Source organism: Microtus ochrogaster, linkage group LG9, assembly GCF_000317375.1.
Source record: "Microtus ochrogaster isolate Prairie Vole_2 linkage group LG9, MicOch1.0, whole genome shotgun sequence".
Classification (NCBI taxonomy): Eukaryota; Metazoa; Chordata; class Mammalia; order Rodentia; family Cricetidae; genus Microtus; species Microtus ochrogaster.
The window spans coordinates 39,817,452-39,834,373 of record NC_022034.1 but is presented as its reverse complement, the minus strand read 5'-3'; the positions used below and the strand labels follow the sequence as shown (position 1 = coordinate 39,834,373).

Sequence of the window (16,922 nt, the reverse complement as noted above, 5' to 3'; positions counted from 1 at the left end):
GGATGGATGGATGGACATAGAGCATTACAGATTCAGTGGCAGCTGAACTGTAGAGCTGTGGAGTATGTTTACTAGGTGGTGTCTCTTAGTTGTTGACTGACTGAAGGAGACTTGGCTACTACATTTTAATGTAGTGTTGAAAGAAAGAAGACATGAGACCTACATCACTCCCTCCTGACCCACATCACTCCTTTCTTCTTACCTCAGCATTCCTGCCGGTGTCTTTTGTTGGTCAAATACAAGTATGAGTCAAGTAGTGGCTGAGCCTAACTACTCAGTGAACTCTCCCCAATCCTTTATGTCTTCCAGTAAACAGTATTTAGATTGTCTTATAGCACAGAGCAATTCAGAGAAAGGGCGAGAAAGACTCTTGGTAGCTACAAAGAGAATAACAACTCAGGGATTAATGCCTAGCCATGTTCAGGTAATCATCTTTGCTTATAATACGTCCAAACTATGTAAATCCTAAATCAAGAAAGCGTTTTCTCATCTAAAAAAAAAAACCCTTACTGTATTATATAGATTTAACCATCACAGATGATCTCTATGGCCTAATGAGCAGGAAACTGAGCTGGGAAGGTTAGGTCACTGCTGGGAATAAGAAAATTCAGACACTGAATTTCAACACGAGTTAAATATCCATGATGCATTTAAAATACAGATTTGACATGGCAAAGAGCTGATATAATGATTATGAGACATTTCTGAGGGATACAGAGGAGAAGGATCAAAAGCAAAAGGATGAGAGATCAGCTACCCAGAGTAACTGAAATAAATCCTAAGAACAAAATAGAGCATCCCAAGGAAAGTTATCATCTTCAGTAAACATAAAAATCCACATTGTTTCTATTTAGCATTATGTCCTGCGAACAAATCCTAGAGTTTAAGTGTCAGACAATTTCCAAGACCGATTTCATGGGGAAGAGTTCGTGGTGCCTTTCTTTTGCTCCTTTCTCCATGCTCTTTGTCTTTTGCTTTTGTCTTTCTTGACTCTCAGTGGCGTGTTGTCAAGCCTAATCCTAGGGTTTCTTGGGCAAGCACTCTTTGCATTTGCCTTCATGTTTCAACTCTGACTTATTAGGTAGGGAGTCTTGTGAAAATCATCCCTTTGCCATTTGGTATCAATTGTAGATAGCTTCTTGATTAGGGGCGAGAGCTTTATCCACTTCTCCCTCTCAATGGCTGGGACCCTATCTGTCTTGAACCTGTGCAAGTCTTGGGCATTTTGCTATATTCTCTGGGAGTTTATAAGTGCCGCAATACTGTTGTGTCTGGAAGAGAGTGTTTCTTTGGAGGCAACCATCACTCCTGACCCCCGAAAATATTTCTTTTCTCATAGATCATTGAACCTTGAGAGGAGGGATTTGATAAAGATTTCCCATTTAAGAGTGAGTGCTCCGAAGTCTCTCGCACTCCATAACCTGTTCAGGGGTTGACAGATATTAATTAGAAGTTTAGATCTGGGAAGGAGTCATTATAAAATGTGCATATAACCTATTTCTGAAAATGAAGAATAAAGACAAAGTTTAAATAAAAGAAACATTTGTGATATTATCCAAGCCCAGTAATATATGTGAATGCTAATAAATTCATTCCCTCTTAACTCAGATCACACCTCTGTGCTAGTTGAAACATGTTTATTAAAAAGCCGCATTTGCAATTTAGTGCTGAAAGGTGAGCTTTTGAAATAAAGTTTCATTTTAAAAAATCTTTTCTGGAGTCAAAATATTGGCAAATGCACCAGAAAAGTACACTCACGAGAATGTTTTTAAAAGCCAGATGTGGTGGTTGAAGCCTATAATGCCTGCACTCAGGAGGATGAGAAAAGGGATCACCATGAACCTGAAACCATTATTCATAGATCATAGAGTGAGACCTTATGCAATATTCGTAGGATAAACATATTATAGAATCAAGAGCTGGTAAAGGATGCCCCCTGAGAATAGGCAAGATGGAAAGCCACTGGAGATTTCGTGCAGAATGGACTGGCCTAACCACACTGGCTTCTCTGCCTCTCTTACCCGTATTCTTCTTTATATAAAAGGTCATGCCTTGGTATAAATCTTGGAAACCTATCTCGCCCTCTTAGGCTGAGAATGGACACGGTGTTCTGAGTAGAGTCTGGGTATACTTGTCTTTCTAGGCTTTCTCATATCTGTGAAGAAAAGGATGAGTTTAGAGACAAGAGGCCCTTTTGTGCCCTTCTAAGGCCTGGTTATTTGTTAGGTGTTTTGTTTTGTTTTGTTTTGAGACATGGTTGCATGTAACCTATGATAGTCTAAAATCTGCTATTTAGTTAAGTTGGCGATGTTGAATTGCTTATCCTATTGCCTCGTTCAGGAACAAGTAGGAGAAGAGGTGTGTGCTACTGTGCCCAGTTTACAAGACTTAATTGACACAGGGTTCCTGCTTCTTTTTCTTTCCCTCCAGTGTTTTGGGGTATATTCCAAGATATACCTCAATGTTGACATGACATGATAGGTACTTCAGATGATGACTGGTGTATATTTCACTTTTGTTCTATATAATATGCAAAGACACATTACACATGTGTACTATATGTAAGGGAGATTTCCAGGCTTGTGCTGCCATACTCTGAAATTATAGAGAAGAGTAGGTAGGCTTAGAAATAATAAAGCTGGTTGCTAGACTGTACCTTTGCTTCTGTGGGTCACAGTAAAATATACATATTCAGATCTAGAGCTCTGAAACATCCAATGTGAATGCTGGTTAAACATTTGTCAGCTGGGAAGTTTGTCCAGATACAATGACATCATACTATGATGTCAAACTCACAAAGCAGCGGCCAGATTCAAAGAGGAGATATACACAAAGTGTATAGAAAAGAATGTAGCCATACTTATTGCTCTATAAAAGTCACAGGCATTAATATAGTTAGTTCATTGATTTAATAACTGCACAAATAGATCTCATTTTATATTATGATATGCATAATATAGATCTTTTGGTGGAATTTTGGGCAAACTTTTCTCGGTTCTTAAACTATTGAAAAGATACAGATGCTACAAATACAGAAGATCAAAGTCTGATCTGGGGCTCACATGTAATCCCAGCACTCAAGAGCTGGTGCAGGAGGATTGGAGCTAGTCAACCCCAGGGTAGGGAGCATAGTGAGTATTAAGCCAGTTAGGGCTTCATAGCAAGACTCCCTGTTAAAATAACCAAAAACATGGAATGAATGCTTCATGACTTTTTATGCTATCCTTGATGAGGATGAAATACTGTTTTAACTTTAGTATATATGGCCTGCTACTGTCCGTTCTCTGACTCACATACCATATACTGTTGTGGAACATTAAACTAAGGTCTGTTAAATTTGTTTATGCTGTTTGGAATATTTGTTTAATGCTACAAAGATGTGCTGCAAGTTAAATACAAAGAAATAACCAAAAACAACAAAACAAACGAAGCTGAAGTAGACCCAATTTCAATTAGAAAAAGCAATCTACTAACACTTTTGGAACATAAACAGTTCATTTTGTATAATTGCTGTGCACACATAATTATTGGCAACACTCTACTTCCTGGCCCTCATATGAGAGAAGGCATGACAGCCTCTTTTGGACAAGTTGGAGATAGGAATGCAAGGAAGAAACCGAATAAGAAATATTTCCCACGAACATCTCTAGAGAGCCAAGTGCCTGAGCTGCCAACAGAGAAGACATGAGATGCTATCACCACCTCCCAAATTGATTCTAACTCCCAACCCATCACACTCACATAGAGGCTTGCAGGTTGAGTGAGTGAAGGTTGGGCAGAATACTAACGGAAGTGGTGGGGAGAGGTCACTGCTCTCTCTAACTTCCTCTACCTTTCTTAGTTCCCCATCTTTGTTCATTAGAAGTCAGAGAGCATACTGAAATATGAATAGATGACTAAACATCCACTGAAAAATTAAGCATGTGATAAAACCAGACTTGCTGAACATAGCGGACAATGAGGACTACTGAGAACTCAAGAACAATGGCAATGGGTTTTTGATCCTACTGCACGTGCTGGCTTTGGGGGGGCCTGGGCAGTTTGGATGCTCAACTTACTAAACCTGGATGGAGGTGGGCGGTCCTTGGACTTCCCACAGGTCAGGGAACCCTGATGGCTCTTCAAGCTGATGAGGGAGAGGGACTTGATTGGGGGAGGGGGAGGGAAATGGGAGGCGGTGGCGGGGAGGAGGCAGAAATCCTCAATAAATAAGTAAATTAAAAAAAATAAAGAGGAGACCTTTGAAGTGGAAAAAAAAAGAAAAATTAAATTCAACCCTTAAATGTATTCTAGTCCTGTAGTCTTATTAAAAGCAATATACTTTTATTTCAAGGGGAAGGATTTGGCAAAGGACTTTATTTTAACACCCCCCCCACTTAAACGCTATTTAAATGAGAGTAAAACACAACACCCCTCCTGGGAAAGCATGCCCTAGTTTCAGCGTTTCTCCAGGACTAATTCATAGGTCTTGCATTGACATTTCCTACAGGACAAAATGTAAAGTGCTTAGCTCTGAAAACAGATCCATCCAGATAGTGTTTCCCTCTATCCCGTCTCTTCAGGGTCCCTGCCACCACTATTTCTCCTCTGAGGTTAATGTGTCTAGGGAAACACTCATTTCTTTCTTCCTGTTGTTTATGTGGTTTAATTTTGCAGGGATACTTCAAAAGTCAAGCATCCTTGATAACTTTCTATAATTCTGCCATTCTGGAATAACAGTTTCTTCCATTATGTTCCGTCTTTCATACGTTATTCATTTGTTGCCTCGAGATGACTCTGCTTCCTGTTTTAAATAATTTCATTCTGTTTTTAATCAAACAACATTAGAGGAAAAAATTTTTTTAGTAGCTTAGGGTTTCTATTGTTGTGGAGAGACACCATGTCCATGGCAACTCTTATAAGGAAAACATTCACTGAGGTGGCAGCTTACAGTTTCAGAGGTTCAGTCCATCATCATGGCAGGGAGAATGGCAGGATGCACGCAGACATGGTGCTATGCACATCTCGATCAGAAGGCAAAAGAAAGGGGACTGAGACACTGGGTGGTATCCTGAGCATCGGAAACATCAAGGTCACCCCACAATGATATACTTCCTCCAACAAGGCCACACCAACTTCAACAAGGCCACACTTCTAAATAGTACCACTCCCTATGAGATTATAAGGGCCGATCGCATTCAAATTACCAAAGTAACTTTTGTTTACAGCATTTCTTGTTGCTGTGATAAAATACCCCAACAAAGGCAACTGAAGGGAGAAAGTTTAGGTTAGCTCCCCATTCCCAGTTACAGTCTGTCACTGTGGGGAAGTCATGACAACAAAAAAGTTGAAGCAGCTAGAAGAGACCAAAGACAAGAAAATGAATGCATGAGGGCCTGTACTGGTGCCCTTCCTTCCACTCGCCCAGTTCAAGATTCCCTGCCTAGAGAATGATGCCACACAAGCTGGGCACGTTTTTCTGGCTCAATAAACACCATCAGGATACCTTTCTGCCACACGAATGCCCACATGCTAACCTAATTTGACAATCTAACATTGATAGTCTCTTCCCTGGGTGCTTCTAAACTGTTTCAAGTTGACAGTTAAAACTAGCATCACATTGTATACGTGCAATGGATGGACACAAAGGACGAACAGTATTTTCAGAATGAGAATATGCTTTCCTGCTTCACCCTTGCACATGTGCCCTTTGGGCTGCCATCTGTGTGTCTTTGTGTTTCTCAATTGTGATGGTCTAATGACACATTTTTTTCTTAAACTGTACCATGCTTCTAATTAAGGCAATTATTCGCCACAAATGAGATAGAATCCAGACCTTTTCCATTTCTTTCCAGATCTGACTTAGATCACCAAGAATCTCATGTCATACTTCTTTTCTGCCACATCCATACTAAATTTTTGTTTCTCAAGAATAGATTTTATTCTATACAAAAGCTTTACAATTCCTTCTCTCTTCATTTTTTTTTAATTTCTTTCTACCATGACCTGACTGCTTATACATCACATTCAATATGAGATGTAGCTTTTCCCACCAGGTCTAGCAAGAGACTGGATTAATCCTTTCTCCTTTGTGATCTAACTGATAACAATAAAAGATCACAGACTTGGGCTGGAATATCATTCAACTACATACCAAGTTGTAACTTGTTTTTTTTTTCTCCTCTACGTTTATTTGTTTATTTATTGGGAATGACTTGTGGCTTGTGCCTGCCTAGGCAGGCATGTAGGGGTTTATTTATAAAAGTATGATGTTAATGTATACGAATCAGATCTATTCCACCATGAGGGTCAAGGGAACACACCTCAGCATGCATGACTTAAGCAATCTTACTGGCATCCTAGTAGTAACTTTAGACCACGGCAGATTTAACAGCAGAATCACTGGATGAGCCTAGGTGAGTTGCCTCCATCTGTAATCTGGGCACTCAGGGAGGTGAAGCAGGGGTATGGCTAGTTCTAGCTAGCTTGATCTACATAGTTGAAACTGTGTCTCAAGAAAAAAGAGAAGAAAAACCTACAGGTTTTATTGGGTTGTAGATAGGTCCCAGTGTTTCCAATTCACTGGATCTAGAATGTGTCTCAAGAAGCTGCTTTTCTAACAGCTTCCTAATGACATTAGTGATGTTGATTTAATGACTGAAGTTAGGGAAAAAAAAACATTTGTGTATCTATTTTGCTACATTCTTGGTTCAGCAACTTCAACGTGATTAGTTGATGTACGTTTAGAGTGTTGACATGAATTAGTGCATAATCAAGGCCAGTTAATCATTGTTTTACATTATCAATGCTTTTGTGGCATTATTGAATTGTCCAGTGAACTGGCTGTGTCAAGCAAACTGGGAACTCTTCAAATAATGATGCTTGCATTTGGTTTCTTTACAACTGTGGCACAGTATGACGTGAGCTGCAAAAAATAACAGAATGCATTCTTTATAAAATATATTCAGTCAATATTCAGTAAAAACAAATTTAAGTCTTCCTTTAGATAATAGCCTCTATATAAAAATATTCCAGAATTCCCAGCACACCCCCCTAGATTTTTGGTATTCTCGGAAAACGTGTACAGAAAGGTATTTCTTGATAACTGCTGAGTTAGAACCCACAGCTTCCAATTCTAAGAAAATTTCTGTAGTGGCTCCAAAGAGATGGAAAGCCTCTGTCCTTAGACAGATGGGACCACATCCGTTGGTAGACAAGGTGAACAGGCATATCACTCACCTGGGTGGTTGAGAATGTCTCATTCCACAAAGGTGGATGAGAACACCTGAGGAAAAATATGGCTACATATTTTTAGAAGGGCAGAAATGACTGAACCATGTTTTCTCCCCCTGTTCTCTTTTCTTTTTGCCTTGCCAAAAAGGAAGCTGGGAAGTATAGTCTTTTAGCAGGAAACTATCATTTCAAACTTCAAGGAGATAGAGAAAAATGAAGATACAGAAAAATGGGGGCATAGGTTCTCTCTTAGTCATTTCCTGCTGTGGAGGGTCATTGTTGGAGGGCTATAGTTCTGGGTCTGTTGAAAAGAGAGGTCATCCGGTCACTTAGCTTAAGGGAAGTTTTAACTTGATTGGCTATGATGGGTCGTGTAAATGCCGTTCACTATTTCTGGGAAGTCTTACTGAAAAAATAATCACTGAGCAGATGATTTGGTTACAGAGTAAAATGGAGCTTTCCCAGGAAGGTGGAGGGAGAGGGAGGAGAAGACATGGAAGAGATGGATAGGATCTGTGAGAGGAAGTGGAGTCAGAGTTGACTCATAGTGACAGTGGCTATTTCCACTGCCAGAAGTGCTGCATCAAAATGAGCTAGTAGAAGCAACTAGGACCTTCAGAACACCAAAAGAAAGGAACAGGAAAAAAAGATGACCAATGTAAAGAACTGTATATGGCCTAGGGTGAAATCTAAAGGTCCCTTGCAGCCAGAATTTCTCCACAGTGTCTAAAAGGGTCTTTTGTAGATGTATCAGGAAACAAATAGGACAAATGGAGCTACTGTAGGGTGAGAGCCATTGGGGTAACTTATGTAGAGCATTTTGTTTGGTTATAGGGTGAAGTTCAGGAACAAAACAGATTAAAAGACAGGGTAAAACCATAAGAAAGAAGATCGAGGGTAGGAGCCAGAGTGGGAGGGAGCAGAAGTCCATCCTTAGGAGGCCTGTGGTTGACTTTTTGTCTGTTACCTGTATCTAGTGCCCCAGCGCAAACCAGGTAGAATGCATTGCTGTGGAAGAAGCATCATTTGTGGAGGAGGATACAAATCCCATCATTAGCGATAATCAGATCTAGTCCCTTTTCATGCAGCATAGTACCCACCAAGGAATTCAATGGGTTCTGATGGATATTATGCCGATCTGACATTTCTCTAAGGATTTTTTTTCTGAGGGTTGATAGGACTGAGAGGTTAGTTGATTCAAGGAATGTTGTCAGAGGACGCTTGTTCATTCCCAGCTGCCCAGTATTTTCAATACTGTTTGGCCAATAGCTTGAGTGTATTGATAACTAGCTCTTACATCTAGAATTAACACATTTCCATTATGCTGTATTTTACTACAAGGCTCATGGCCTACCGGTAAGGTTCTGGCTAGCCACTTGTGTCTGTTTTTGGTGGTGACTCCATAGCTTCTCCTTGACTTCACCTTCTTTCTCCCAGCATTCTGTTTTAGTTTTCCCCACCTAACTCTATTCTGCCCTATCACAGGCCAAGCCAGCTTCTTTATTCATTAACCAATGAAAGCAACACATATGCAGAAGGACTTCCCACACCAAAGGAAGACTTCAGTCTAGCAGTTTTAATTCTGAGTCCTGACTGGCAAGAAGAGGAGTAAGTAGGGTGGCCCATGTTTCATTAGTCACCCAAGCTGTTTTATGAGGTTTGGGGGTGCCAGTCTTTTTAACTACTTCAAGCTGACATAGCTTGACCATAAATGGAGGCAGGGCTTTTCTTTTGTCCCAACAGTCTGGTCCCAAACAAACATAAAAAAACTTATATTAATGATACAAATGATCAGCCTATAGCTCAGACTTTTTATTAACTAGCTCTTACAACTAAATTAACCCATTTCTATTCATCTATATTTTGCCACATGGCTCATAGTTTTACCTGTCTAGCATCTTGCCTCCCCAATGGCTGCTTGCATCTCTTCTTTCTCTGTCTCTGCTTTTTTTTCCTTTCTGTATTTTCAGTTTGGTATTCCTGCCTGGACTCATTCTGTCTTGCTATAAGCCAAAGCAGCTTCTTTATAAACCCATGAGAGTAAAGCATATTTATAACATACAAAAGGATTGTCCCACAGCATTTTGCCCTTTCTGCCTCATCCAAAAAGGAAAGCTTTAGCTTTAACATGGTAAAACTATATACAATGAAACAGTTATCAAGTAATAATTATAGTTACAATATCTAATCTATTTTATTTTACAAAATTAGAGAAAATATTTAATTATCTATCCTATCTTGGTGAGCTTAAACTTTTATATCTAATTTATCTTTTATCATAATTAAAATATTGCAACTATAATAATCTAGTATTTAATTTCATCAAAGATTTGAGAAGGGAATAATAATACCTGAGTAAGCAGGAAATACAGACAAGCAACTTTCAAAAAAATGTGAGAAAGGACAGAAATAGCTGGCTTACTAGACAGGCAACCAAAGTTCCTCTGTACCATTGGGGCATTCATCTTTGTCCTACAGGTCTTGCATTTCTGATAGACTTTCCTTTGAAGCAGGGAATTTTGTAGGACTGTTCTACCTTCTTTTTTTTTGATATTTTTTTATAAAGATTTTATTTATTTCTTATGTATACAGTGCATGTTTGCCTGCAGCCAGAAGAGTGCGCCAGATCTCATCATAGATGGTTGTGAGCCACCATGAGGTTGCTGAGAAATGAACTCAGGACCTCTGGAAGAGCAGTCAGTGCTCTTAACCTCTGAGCCACCTCTCCAGCCTCTGTTCTACCTTCTTTTGGCAAAGCTTGGCAATCACCTTTCTCATGTCTTATTGGTTCAATTTAGACAATAGCTTTCAGCAATTCAGGCAAAGACAGTTTCTTTGCTCACATAGCTAGCTTTTGCCATAAAGAAAATAAACCCTATATGGAATTTTTTGATGTCCTTTGTCTTCTCTGAAGTATATTGATGTTGCCAGTAAAAGACATATCTTACTATCATAAAAAGACTGTTATTAATTTGATAATTTGATTTTAAATATCATGTTATCTAGGTCTTTGAAGTGTTTGAAGATTATCTATTTGAAATATATCTTTGTATATCTACAAAACCTAACAAAACTATAAGTTTGACTATTATAGATGACTAGCTGTATTTTTTATAAATCTCTATTTTTTAATTATACATTACATTTTTAGTTGAGTTGTATAAACACAATACCTTTAAGCAAGAGTAAAAATATACATATGACATAACAACATTAATCTTAAATTTAAAATAATCTTAAATCAATAAACTAAAATCCTCACCAATATAAAACATTTTGAGATTAACAGTTGTTTTTTAGATTCAAGTAGATTTAATAATCTATCCCTTTCCCCATCATTTCTGTATCATATTCCTCTTTCATCTTTTATAAAGACATTGACTGTGACCAGTAACAATTTTCTAACCAACACTTCTTAAATGACTGCTTTTATTTCATTGAGGTTACCAGTTAAGATGGTGGCCAACCACATGGTTGCTTATATCCTGCTGAGGTCATTGGTCAAGATGTCAGCAAGTCACATGGTTTTTATTTACTCAGAGTTGAACCTACCTCCCTGGTAAGGTAATCCCTTCAAACACACCCCCTTTTGTCTTCCAAAACATCTATTTTCCTAAGCAAGTTATTTGTATGATATGCTACAGAAAATTAAGATTACTTACACATGGACTTTTAACTGTTAATTCCTTTTATGGTAGATTTTAATCTAGCCATTCTTACTGTGATTTTACAGACTTTTAAACCATGTACCCAATGCTAATATAGATCCTGAGATAAATAAAATTTTCATTTCAGCAGAACCTTCAAAGATATCTATAACCGTCAACATTTTAGTGAACAAAACCAAGAAGGGGGGCTAGTATTCAGAGAACTAAAAAGACATATCCAGGTTTGGAGGGATAGAAACAAAGGGAGGCCAAAGGCAGGAATCCTATCCCCACTCAGGGATTACAAAGATACAAGTTTAGCGGCCTTGCAGAAGGGGCAGGCATTCTGGTCTGGGCAGAGTTGCAAACCAGAACTGAGTAGTAGAGATGAGAAAGATTAAAATGAACTGGGTGTTTTATGGGTGAGCGACCTCAGACCACTCTCACCATTCTGTTTTATGAAGTTATCGTAAATCAGTTTGCATATTAAAATCAAAAGTTCCAAATTCTGGGCAGTGATTGTGATTGTTCTGTATATACTGAGGCTAGATTTGCATAGAGAGACAAAAGAGAGTTTCTGGTTTCAGTTCTCCTAATTGCAGCTCCTTTTAGCCAGCAAACAAGCTAGGAGTGTCTTTTGGAACAGATAATTTTGACCCTACAATGGGTATGGAACCAAAGCAATATCCTGATATTCAAAGTGTCCCCCAAGTTTTGTATTGAGCAAATGTGTCTGGAAAACAGGTTAGGTATACCCCCGGACCCTGTGATTCCTGAGTCAAGAAAAGCCCTGAAAAGCACTAAAAGCCCTGAAAGGTTTCAGGGTGTTCCACTGATGAGTGGCAGATTAATAGAAAATTTCTGAGATTCTCTGCCAAATTTTCTCACAGCCAGTGGAAATTCCCCAGTGCCTTTGGCTAAGCAAATCTCAAGCCTAGACTGAGGGGGTTGGGGGTCCCATGAGCTTCAAGACCTAACCTAATTCTATGAATTACTTTGTTCTGGCATTTTGGGGTATGCTGCAAATGTGTTCTTGTTGAATGGCACTTAGCTTCCCAGTCAGAAGGTCAGAGTGTGTCAGGGCAAGGCAGAGGAAAGAGAGAGGAGAAAGCACTGAGATGGGGGAGTGAGAAGAAGCAGTCACCTGAGAGCAGCAGGCAGCCCTGCCAGGCCTAGGGCCCGTAAGCCTAGGAGAGCAAGGGAGGTTGGTGCTGCCTTGGAGGGCTTGAGCAGCTGGTGGCCTCCAGTTTCCTATCCGGAGTTTTGGCACCATGTCTTAGATCTCTGAGGTGGTTTAAATGAGATGGAAGGCAGAAAAAGAGAGGCATCTGACCTCAGACAGGTAGGGCTGTGTTCCCTGGCAGACAAGGCAAAGGAGCATAATTTCACCCACATGCGCAGTTGAGAAGACTTGAGGATAAAAGATGGCTATAATCCTTTGGAGGGACAGCAAGGTCTATGGCGTATTTTCTCCTGTAGCCCTCCCCTTCTGAAGTTGCCTCAGCTAGCTGCACAGGAATCAGGGAAGGGTAGAGTTTTAGCAGGAAACCATCATCACATAAACAACTTAGTGTATGGGTGCTAGAACATTGATTCTCAACTTGTGGGTCATACCCTCACAGGGTCATATATTAGATATTTACATTGCAATTCCTAAGAGTAGCAAACTTGCAGTTGTGAAGTAGTAGTGAAATAATTTTATGGATGGAGGTCACCACAGCATGGACAACTGTATTACATCATCACAGCATTAGGAAGGTTGAGAACTACTGTTCTAAACAAGTCCATTCTCTACCCATTGACCTGTGGAGCTTGAATTTCATCCTGAATAAGAACAGTTACAGCCGTATATTTCCCCCACCATCTGTGCGGTTACTTTCCTTTACCATTGACTGGGGAATGAGAAATTGACATATGAAGGATTTAATATTCAGTTCTTTATATTCACACAAGGCTTCCTGTTTCAAGAAGCTATTTCTGTTTCTATTGTACCTCTCTACTCTTGTTCTTCTCATAGGCTGGAGAACTTTGTGTTTTATATTTACTCATTTGTTCAGAAAATATTTTCCACACTCTGCCCAGAGGTAGGCTTTTTTGTTATGGAGGTGATGCTGTACTAAGAAAAATATAATCCATGCTTTGTACAGCCCAAGGCATTGCATTTCCCACCATGCACTATAATTATTGGCATCCTCTCTCCCTTATCTAATTTGAGTCTCTAGTGAAATGTGTGGTACCTAATTGAACTTTGATTCTGTTGCTCAGTACCTAGTGGCCTATGATAGATGGCCACTCATGGGTATTAGTATTTATACTTAGTATTTACACAGGTCATTATTATTAGAGTGAGAACCGGAAGTGAGGGCCAGTGGTTATAGAGTACTAGTCCATGACATGGACACAAGTTAATATTCTGTGAGTTGGTGTTTGTTTCATTTTAGTTTTGACCAGTTCACCAAATATAGGAGAGTTTACATAATGATCTAGACTCTAAGCCTCTCTGGGAAAAGTCCACATTCCTGAGGCTTCCAGGCCACCTGCTCATCTCACCACCCACTCCCCACTTCCCAATGCATCACAGTGGGGTTTGAAGGGTGTGTGGAGTAACAGGGTGAAGTTCTCTACATTCTGCATGAGTCCACTGAAAATGTCTTGGTGAGTTTGTTGCAACCAAATCAGCAAAGGAACAACAACTTAATCTTTTTTCTCTTAGTGGTAAAGTATGCTAACAGACACTTGCTTACATGTAAGCTCTATAGCATGTTGAATCTGAGTTGTTTTTCTGCTTTCCACAGTAAATGGTTAATTGCTACCTACATTCTACTGTGATTTACATCTCTGGTTCCAGGAACATTGTATCTTTATCTGTGTGTCTCGGGAATTCTTACTTCCTTAGGAACTCCTTTTATTTGTCTTGGTTTTATCATGAGACTAGGACACTTAAAAACAATTGAGTTAAAAGCTATAATTTACAAATTAATCATGTTCTTGTTTTGTTTCAGCTATCTTTAAAAAGAAGGGGAAGTAAAGATTTGCCAAAATCTGAAAAAAAGGCTCAACAGACACCCACAGAGGTATGTCAAAATAAAAATTTAAAGCACCTATCAAGCACCTCCAAATGTACATGCTAATAAGCTAAAAACCACTGGAACGAGCGAGTAATGAATGAAAGGTAAACTAGTATTAACACAGTCTAGGGCTCTAGATAAAATTTGGTTTTTTTTACGAGTTAAACAATGAAAAGACAGAAAAAGCAGCTGAAGGAAGGTACTTACTGGAGGATTGGGGGAACACATGCATGCAGCAGACGCACGGGGAAAAAGAGCCTCTGTAAAGCAGAGACAGAAGCTGAAAAATCTAATTTTTTCTTGGGGCCTGGAGTTTTAAAGTCTTTGAAGCAATTTTCTCTCCTGATTTTAGGGTGTTGATCAGCCCACAACTGTTGCATAATGTGTCCTGATCTGGCTTATGAACTTTTTGAGGCAGTCCATTGGAAGGCAAAAAAACAACAAAGACTTTGTTTTAAGCATTAAGACTTTTGTTTCCAGTCAGGAGGCTGAGAAAGAATCCGGCCAATTAGAAAATTTTACCACCTTTATTTCATATCATTCCCACCCCCAATATGTCTGCCAGAGAGTCCATCTAACTCCTAGTGCATTAGTATCACATAATGTTTCTCATATGTGGAACACTGATTTAATTTAATTGCATAAATATGTGACGTGAGAGCAAAAGTCAAACTATTTGGAGAGGAAGGTAGCCAGTGAGAAGGAGAAATAGAGAAAAGAGGGGATTATGGGGTCAACTATGGTCAAAAAACAAATAGGTAGGTGGTGGTGGCACACACTTTTAATCCCAGCTCTTGGGAGGCAGAGGCAGGTGGATCTCTGTGGGTTTGAGGCCATCCTGATCTCTAAGAGCTAGTTCCAGGACAGGCTCCAAAGCTATAGAAACAGTCTGTCTAGAAAAACAAAAACAAAAAACAAACAAACAAAAAACTGCAATGATATATATGTATGAAAATGTCATAATGAAACTCAATATTCTGCACCTAACTAAAAAAATACTTTGGAAAAAATCATTAGAAATACATTATAATAAAAACTGGGTCTTATACTAGTGTGGGTAATGTGTGTGTTAGATTTTAAAATAGAAAAGTAAATATATATTTGAGACAGAAGTGACATTATGATGTTCCCCAAACACTTAGCCTGATACTAGCTTCAAGTGTGCAAGTTGTAAAATACAGATGCATACATTTTAATAATTATTATTAAAAGCTTTCTCTCTAGGTAGCTTTAAGCAAAGTGATAATGCCTGCATAGTCAAAATATGATACATTATCTAAATCCTTTAAACTAAAGCATTTTAAAATATACATTGTTTTCCCCTTTTGCTCTCTCTTTCCACACTGTTTTTGGTCAGTTTTCTTCCTGTTACTTTCTAGGATCTCAGAGGTTCATTCTGAGATAGTAAAACCCTGTTCTCTGTCCGTAAGCTCTGTCTCTGCCTGATTTTTAACCACCTCACTCCAAATTATCTGTGGTGGATCATTTTACATGATGCCAGGAGCCCTCATCCTTCCCATCTTCAGTAATTAGAAGATGCCATGCACTTCCCATCCTGAAATTACTAGTTAGCTTTAACCAGTAATTTATCTTTCAAACCTTGCTTTTCAATATTACACTTACTATGTTAAAGAGGATTCATTTTCTCAGGAATCCCCACCTTTGTTCCTGGTTGCACAGAGCTCCTCCTTCAGGAGCATGCAGGAATCTTCCTGTAAAACACATCATAGCTTCCACCACTTTCTCACGGCGTCCTGGTACCTTACAAATGTCAAGATGTCTCGTAGTCCACAACCTTCTGATTTCTGGATATTAACTTCTTGGGAAGTATGTAATTGTAGTACTGTGGTATTGCAGATGATGCTAGCATTCCTAACACACTGATTCTCAGACTATGACGTATTAAAACCCATCTTAGGAAGCTGATTGGGTGGAAACTGCCAGTAAAAAAATTATTCAAGTTTTATGAAATTATAAGATGATTTGTTTCTTAGCCATTTTATCATCTGTATATATGAGGGCTACACATTATTTTGAGTTATACTTGTATCTTGCTACATTGCTGAAGGTGTTTATCAGGTAGAATTTTTGGGGTTACTTATGTATACTATTTTATCATCTGCAAATAGTGAAGGTTTGATTTATTCCTTTTAATTTGTATCCCTTTTATCTCCTTTGGTTGTCTTATTGCTCTATCTAGAACCTCAAGAACTATATTGAACAGATATGGGGAGAGTGGACAATCTTGTCTTGTTTAGTGTTTAGTGAAATCACTTTTGAGTTTCTCTCCATTTTGTTTGATGTTGGCTGCTGGCTTGTTGTATGTTGGTGACTAGCCTCAACATAAAATACTTCTCATCAGGGTAGAGGCATGGGAAAAAACACAAACCAGAAGACAGTATTGGGAGGGAGTTTCAGGGATTATCAGATCCCCAAATCCCTGCATTTATTTTTCCAACAGCTTTTATACCAAAGGTAAACGGAGGGAGAGGTAACAGGCTTCATTAACATTATACAAGAGGTGAACACATGCAGTCATTCTGTTGCCTAGGTAGCCAGTGACTCAAGTCACATTTTACTCACATCCACTTTATCACATAGGCAGAGAACACCTCCTCTCCAGGTGACCTCTTAGTTACAACGGAAGGAGCAGAATCACTTTAGCCTATCCTGACCACCTCAGGATGGCACAGAGTTTACTTCAAAAAGGCCAGGTGAAAAGAGGTTGTGGAGAAAGGGGTACACTCATCCATTGCTGGTGGGAATGCAAACTTGTGCAACCACTTTGGAAAGCAGTGTGGCAGTTTCGTAGGAAATTCGGGATCAACCTACCCCTGGACCCAGCAATACCACTCCTGGGAATATACCCAAGGATGCCCTATCATACAACAAAAGTATATGCTCAACTATGTTCATAGCAGCATTGTTTGTAATAGCCAGGACCTGGAAACAACCTAGATTCCCTTCAATGGAAGAATGGATGAAGAAAGTATGG

The 16,922-nt window shown here is 39.2% G+C and overlaps 1 protein-coding gene across 2 annotated transcripts in view; it reads left to right on the top strand.

Moving 5' to 3' along the window:
• The window catches only part of Soga3 (SOGA family member 3), a 50,868-nt gene that overhangs the window by 18,628 nt on the left and 15,318 nt on the right, over positions 1–16,922 (top strand). For both annotated transcript variants that reach the window (XM_013352411.2, XM_013352412.2), the window contains exon 5: positions 13,862–13,933. In XM_013352411.2, the coding sequence (XP_013207865.1) occupies positions 13,862–13,933 (72 nt within the window). The remainder of the gene's footprint in view (positions 1–13,861; positions 13,934–16,922) is intronic.